The following is a 7140-nucleotide window of genomic DNA, read 5'->3' on the forward strand; positions in this document are numbered from 1 at the left end:
TTTTTTTTTTTTTTTTTCTGGGGCAGCGAGACCATCATGTTCCTCCACCAAATCTTCTACCAGGGCCTGAAGGCCAGGATAGCGAGCTGGCCCACACTGGTGCTGGGTAAGAGAGACGACGACAATGCCCCCAGGCTTGTTGAGATCACCTTAAAAAATAATTCATCACTGTCTGATGAAAATCCTGCATCTCCACTCTTGATTTTTAGTTTTTTATTGTACAGTAGACCCCCGTACTTCAGAGGTTATTGGGGCCGAGCCTCGCCCCAAGTAATTGACGATGTTAATAGTTTAAACTTTACTATAATTATCCCAAAAACTATGATTCAATTTAAAAATTTTTTTTTTAAAGTATCTTAGAATATTATAGCCCACATATTGTTTGATTTGCAAAAGAAAAATGCAGACTTTTCATTAGTTCAGCATATTTCACTGACTCCAATTACTTGTTTCCTACTGGTCATCTCGTGGTATCTTATGACGGTACAGAAAGAGGCAAAAATATGTTGAGGTCCCATAAAAATTGAGTTTTTTGATGAAAAGCTAATGATAGATTGCACATAAAAAAAATATTGAAACTGCGAATTGGCGAGTGTTATCTGTAATTATTTATGTTGCCAAAGAACCAGTGAAACATTACATGCTGAATAGGAACGGGTTTGCCGTCAAACTAAGATTCTGATGTCACTGTAAAATACGTTTTTTTATAGCTACTGAAAATAAGGGAGATGATCTTTGATTGATTTTTTTTTTGGAACGTCACGTAATAAGTTCATACAAGGTAGATGAATCAAAAACGATATGGCAAAAACTGCTGGTAAGGAACGCCATACAAGCAGAGTAAAAGGTGTGCTGTAATTCTCATGTGAATTCAACCTTCCGCTACCTTGTTCCATAAAGGACCACTTGAATAATGCTCAGATAAAACATTTATGATGTGCAAGCCATCTGGCCCACAGTCTTTGTTCTGTAAATCTGTCTCGAGTTGTGCAAGTCCACAAATCGTAAGAAATCGTCACCGCGCCTCTCTCTGTTGCCCGCAGACAGATATCCAATCTGCCTCTCCTGTTCCAGCCAAATTTTTTTGACGGAGAATTTAATCAAGCTCTCAAAACTGGAGATGTGTGCAAAAGTCACACGGGCCTTTGCCAACTTGGAGCTGACAGTGAGACTGGGCATCTTGGAGCTTTGAAAGGGACATTAGCTGGAAGGCTTTTCTGTCGGTGACACTTATAGCTTCCTGTCTAGTCCTTCTTTCCTCTTCTTTTCCTTTCTTGATTGATATCGATATCTTGACTCATTATTTCAACTTCATTTTTTTGGATCCCTGCAAAGCTCTCAGACTATACAGAATTTCTCCGTGGTCCACAGTCTATGCTTCTAAAGCCTGCCACATGCAGAACAATGCTGCTGCTGCTGCTGTCAAACTTAGATCCACCTTCCAGGCCAGTCGCAAAGTATGTTTTCTGTCCTCCTAACAGCCGACCTCTTTGACATTTTGCTGCCCATGTTAAACATCTACCAAGAGTTTGTGCGGAATCATCAGTACAGCCTGCAGATCTTGGCCCACTGCAAACAGAACCGAGACTTTGACAAACTGCTGAAGCAGTACGAGATGAAGCCCGACTGCGAGGAAAGAACGTTGGAGACTTTCCTAACTTACCCCATGTTTCAGGTATGCACAACAGGACCGTCGCCTATAAATGCACTCGAATATGGACTCCCCACAAATAACATTCATAACATCAGTGAGTTTTTAGTACTTTGGTAGTGTAGAGACTTTTTTCTGGCCATAGTTGTTTAAGTGCTCGCATAAATGTGGATATTCCCTCTTTGGGTTTAGTTTGAACTGAAAAATGGAGTTCAAGTATAGAAATTTCAATTGTTAATTACAGCATTTGTGGCGCTATTTGACTTTTATCATCATCATCATCATCATTACAAGAGTAATGCATCAGCTATGGTCCTTCATGTATCATATTTATTAGGTTGTTTGAGTCCGCAAGCCTTTGGTTCTCAACGCTTGGTAATGAGTTTCAACTTCTTGTTAAGTGACAAAACCTGTTAAACAACAGCTGTCGTATTAAACGTCGAGATTTTTTTTTGTGTGATCAAAGAAATGGCAGGATCAAGATGTGGCGTACTAGTTCAATGACATGATCCATCTGGACTGTAAATGCAGTGAAATTTATCCCGGCCAATTAATAATTTTGTACAGAGAGCACATGTTGAATATCTTGTCACTTCTAGAAGTTTTTAATGAGTCTGTTTTTCTCTCTGTCAGATCCCTCGTTATATCCTGACCCTCCATGAATTACTGGCTCACACTCCTCATGAGCATGTGGAGAGAAATAGCTTGGACTACGCCAAGTCCAAACTCGAAGAGCTTTCGAGGTATATCTTCACGTTGTCAGTCATTCAAACACAGACATGTAGGACCAAAAATAATGAGGCATAAGCGCATTCCGTAATGCGGCCATCCAAAACAGACATTGTTTTTTTGTTTTTTAAATATTGTTTTTAAATTTCGGAATGTCTCTCAGACTGTTCTGAACTCCTTTTTCCATGACAATGTCAGGATCATGTTTGCAAAGGGGGTTTATGAGGAGATCTGCGTGAATGTAGCACAACTTTCCATAACCTTGACAAGTCCTCGGTTGGTTGCAGCCAAGGAACACATTCCATTTTGCTTATTTGATAATTCAACATCCAATTGCACACATTCAACATAAATTTAAATGCTAAATTATTCGATAAATCGACATTTTGCTCAACATTACATTTAACCCAATTTACTCTACCTGCTGGGTGTAGTTTATAAGAAAACAAGACTCCATCACAGTTTAAGATACTGTAACATTTGAAGGGAGATTATTGTTTCATTTCCGATGCAACAGACCCTATTTCGCCTTGAATTTTTTTTTTTTCACACAGAACGCGAGATCATGTGGCTAGTCCTGTTTTATTTTTTCAGAGTAATGCACGACGAGGTGAGCGAGACAGAGAACATTCGAAAAAATCTGGCCATTGAACGAATGATTGTGGAGGGATGTGAAGTACTGCTGGACACCAGCCAGACCTTTGTCAGGCAAGGTAGGGTTGTTTTATCACCACTCACTGGCATGATTTATTTATCCGTTCATCCATCCACACTGATTTTATATTTTCAACCTAAACTGTGGTACACATTAACCAACAATCGGGAAAAAGTTGAGCATTTTCCCTCCCTTGTGATCAAATTCAGCAATGGCCTGATGGACAGATATCTCTAAACTTATTCTGTGGTGTATGTGAAGACAAATTTTCCCTCCCATGAAGATGTTTTATGAGGTCGACTGGTCAATGATGCTCACAAAGGCCCAAAATGTAGAATGAAAAAGGTGACAATCCAGGACAAACCTCATCTTTGCTTGTTTGTAATTGAAAACATCCAAACAGGAAATGAAATAACCGATGACTATGGAGATTCTCAGTGGGCATGGAGAGCACTGGTAAGTAATGCCTGAATATAGAAAACCAAATCTAACAAGTATAACAAATGAATGCTGAGAAATACATTTCAATAGGTGAGTAAGTGATCATTTCCATCAAAGGTTTATTACCCTTTAATAATTCACATGGGTGTCTGTTTTAGAGGACTATTTGAGATCAACAGAAATTCAAAGTCAGGAACATGAACTCCAGGCTTTCAGTCGTCATATTGTTTTAGTCTGAAAGGGTATATTTCAGGTGCTGCCTTTATTATTTGAACTCTGTAGTGTCTCGTGTCCTTATGTTGTTAGTTATCAGAGCTGTACAGTGGTAAGTAACAATATGAGCCCTGCTGTGAATAATGCTCACTGAAAAAAATAGTTTATTTATTAGTTATGTTCAGACAACGAAATATTTCTGACACTCTATTGTTGATATAATGTTGCTCTTCATGATTTCAGTCAAACCCTTATACTTTAGTTTCTGAAGAATACTGTAGGGCACAGGTGTATAAGTCCGGTCCTCGAGGGCCGGTGTCCTGCATGTTTTCCATCCCTCCCTGCTGCAACACACCTGATTCAAATGATCAGGATCACTATCAGGCTCCGATAGAGCTTGCTGATGAACTGATCATTTGGATCAGGTGTGTTGCAGCAGGGAGGGATGGAAAACATGCAGGACACCGGCCCTCGAGGACCGGACTTCGACACCTGTGCCTTAGAAGATAAAACACCACAAATAACAGCCCAATGACAACAAATGCCATCCAAGGTCCTGTCAGGTCACAGTTACCTATCATCCCATTCACACAAGTCTGCGATATTTACCAGCACGACCAATCCATCCGCTAGTTTGTTGTTATATCACAGTTGGAAAGTGCTGGAATCCATAAATCAACTCAACCTACAGTAAGTAATATCTGATGAAGCTTTTCAATGACTGAACAAGCTGTAATGTGCACATCTATCCCTCTGGAATTGATTCATTTAAGGATGAGGAATGGAATCAGCTCTCCATTGATCACGTCTCAAAATACACTTAGTGAGACGTATTGCTAGTGTCTGGAGACAACCTAATGGTGTTAATGGCAACAATGGGATAGAAGTGTATGATAGAAAAGAAATGAACAAGAGGAAAAACAACTTCATAGATTCCCAGATCACTAATTTTACCCATTGTAGTTTTGGGAAATTTGGGAAAAACAACTTAGCACGCGCACCTTGGCAGCGGCAGAGGAAAAAGGCATCTTGGTACCTTCTTGGAAAACCTTGGGATTAATTCAACTTTACGGCCATTATAATGACGGTGGGTGCCCCAGCCTACAATCCCACCGGACAACCGCAGGCTGGAGCAATTTTTGAAAAAACAAACACACACACACACACACACACACACACACACACACAACAAAAGTGTGATTATCCGGACCTCATGTCATTCCTTTTCACGACTACATTTCAATCTTATCCTTTATCTTATCTTTGCGGAAAATTAAACACACACCCAGGAGGGAACGTCAGCACTAAAATTTATCGGTAGCAGTTTGGTTTGATTTTGAAGTCACATGCTTTGGGTCCCTTGGGTACAGCAAGGAAGCAAAACATAAAATCATAAAACTGCTTTTCTTTCTTGTAAACAGTAACAAACTGAAACAAACTCCAAGATGTGCAAAATGGCCAATATGCAGTAAAATAAATATTTCATAATACAGTATACAGTGTATAGGCCAAAAAGCACAGTGCTAGTCAGAGTCTGAGCCGCACTGTGTTTGTTAGCGGAGTATAGACGGCGATGACCCAATGAACTAATACATTCCGTGTGGCCTCTTGGGACACTTCTGCAAAAATTTGAATACGTGGAGCTTTATTTCCCAAATAACATTTTTTTAACTGCTTCTCCGTGTTTACTGAACCAACGCCGCACCATTTTCACACACCCTTGACTCCTTCTGGAAATATGTGGAGGCTAACTGTCACCACGAAGCTTAGCTTGTGACAGACGGTAGCGTCAAGGGCGCAGCGAGGCCAAGATTTCAATGATGCACCCAACACACGTGGAAGGTCGATTGTCAACTTTACCAGGAAGCAACCCCTCTGATAGACAGCAAGTCTCTGGCGTCTGCCTCTGTTACTACTCCAGAAGGCTGCAAATTCACAGGTCCAAACGCCGAGCCAGGTTGGTCACTACCTTACGCACGGTTGCTGCTCCCTGTTTGTATTATCCCAGTCGGAAGGAAAGAACAACTTGTGTGAACAAACAACTTTGATTTTGCATCTTTTGGATTCGCTTTCCCACAGCAAACAAGCCTGATTTGCAAATTAGGGGTGTCATGGTAAAGCACAGATTCATTTGCCTTTACAGTTTCTCCTAAAAAATATTATTGGATGTGTGGGCTCTTAGAAGACAGAGCTACAGTATATGCATTTCAAACTGCATTAGCGTTTGATTGTATTTAATATTTATGTGTCAGTTGGTGTTAAAAATGTAATAATTTCCTGAACTTTGAATAAAGGTTTTATGGTTGACTGAGTAGATTAGTGCAGATATAACTGATCTCAATGTCAACTTTGAGGGTCAAATCAGCATACTAGCAGTTAGCAAGTCTGCCTCTCAGGTGAGGTTCTCAGTTTGAATCTCGGCTCAGGCCGTCCTGTGTCGAGTACTTCATTTCCCGCCCCCCCCAATGCTTGCGTACATCGTCTTTATCGAAAGCAACCAATCCAGAGTTTAACCCGCTTCCTGCCCAATGCCAGCTCAGCTAGGCTTCAGTTCACCCGTTATCCTGATGAAGATAAACTGAATAGATTTTATACTGCAAACACAAAAATACATAACATGACAGAAAGCATCTACAGTGAAGTGATATTTTCTGAAATGCTTACATAACAGTAGAATGACACTAAATATGAGAGAATATATAAAACTTATACAATATAATTAGAAAACTTTTCGTATTGTCTCATGAGTATGCAGGGTCAGTGCCACTTTGGGCTACCACAACATGGCTCATGGTCATGTCGGACCCTGCCCGAATTCACATCCTTTTCTTTCCAAACGACTTCTTCAAAATGAGGTGTGCATCGCACACCCTTTTTACCGCTCACTTGCGCAATGACTGGCAGGGCGAGCGAAGCTACGCCACAGGTACATTTCCTCGTTTGTCCCACGTTGCCACCGTCACTGCTGACGTTGGGTCAGCAAAATCGGTCAGGTGTTCTCTGCACCGCCTTTTCTTGGCCCCCTCATCCATCAATCACCTAACTGAGCACTTGTGTTTGCGCAGGGAGTCAATGATTGTCCAGGTCGGCACAAGACAAACTTTTGCTCGATGTTGCCGATGTTGATGTGGAGCAAGATCGCTCCTCGTTGGTGAACTTAGCGAGCGACGTGGGAGGGTCAAACTTTTAGGGAAGCTCTTATGTGTGGAGCAAATGTGCATGTTTTGGGAATTACAAGAAGCTGGACTACCTGAAGAAAACCATGCATGGGGAAGAAAATGCTAATTCCAAAATGTGTGTGGGGGGCGGGGGGAATAATAAATAATAAAGTCAAGAAATGGCGACGAGGTAGTGGCAGCAAACTTCGCAACAAACAGCAGTTTGACAGAGAGTGAATGTTGCGTATCGAACCAAGGTCTGCTGTGCTAATGCTAAAGCACGATGTAAAACA

General features: G+C 41.0%; 2 protein-coding genes across 2 annotated transcripts in view; one reads left to right on the forward strand and one right to left on the reverse strand.

The window, feature by feature from the left end:
• Positions 1-7140, reverse strand: part of mafa (MAF bZIP transcription factor a) — a 109218-nt gene that overhangs the window by 63910 nt on the left and 38168 nt on the right. The gene's annotated exons all lie outside the window — the stretch shown is intronic.
• LOC109531496 (ras-specific guanine nucleotide-releasing factor 1-like) lies at positions 29-3272 on the forward strand. The gene is made up of 4 exons (XM_019895809.1): positions 29-106; positions 1482-1675; positions 2285-2394; positions 2975-3272. Exons 1-4 carry the CDS (start codon positions 37-39, stop codon positions 3270-3272), a joined length of 672 nt encoding a protein of 223 aa, XP_019751368.1. The 5' UTR covers positions 29-36.

Source organism: Hippocampus comes, unplaced genomic scaffold (assembly GCF_001891065.2).
Source record: "Hippocampus comes isolate QL1 unplaced genomic scaffold, H_comes_QL1_v1.1 scaffold80, whole genome shotgun sequence".
In the NCBI taxonomy this organism is placed as follows: Eukaryota; Metazoa; Chordata; class Actinopteri; order Syngnathiformes; family Syngnathidae; genus Hippocampus; species Hippocampus comes.

Bases quoted from the DNA above. Each gene is read 5' to 3' on its own strand.
- LOC109531496 (XM_019895809.1), top strand. From the start codon at position 37: ATGTTCCTCCACCAAATCTTCTACCAGGGCCTGAAGGCCAGGATAGCG. The intron at 107-1,481 runs GTAAGAGAGACG...TCCTCCTAACAG, and splicing joins CTGGCCCACACTGGTGCTGG to CCGACCTCTTTGACATTTTG. The intron at 2,395-2,974 runs GTATATCTTCAC...TTATTTTTTCAG, and splicing joins AAACTCGAAGAGCTTTCGAG to AGTAATGCACGACGAGGTGA.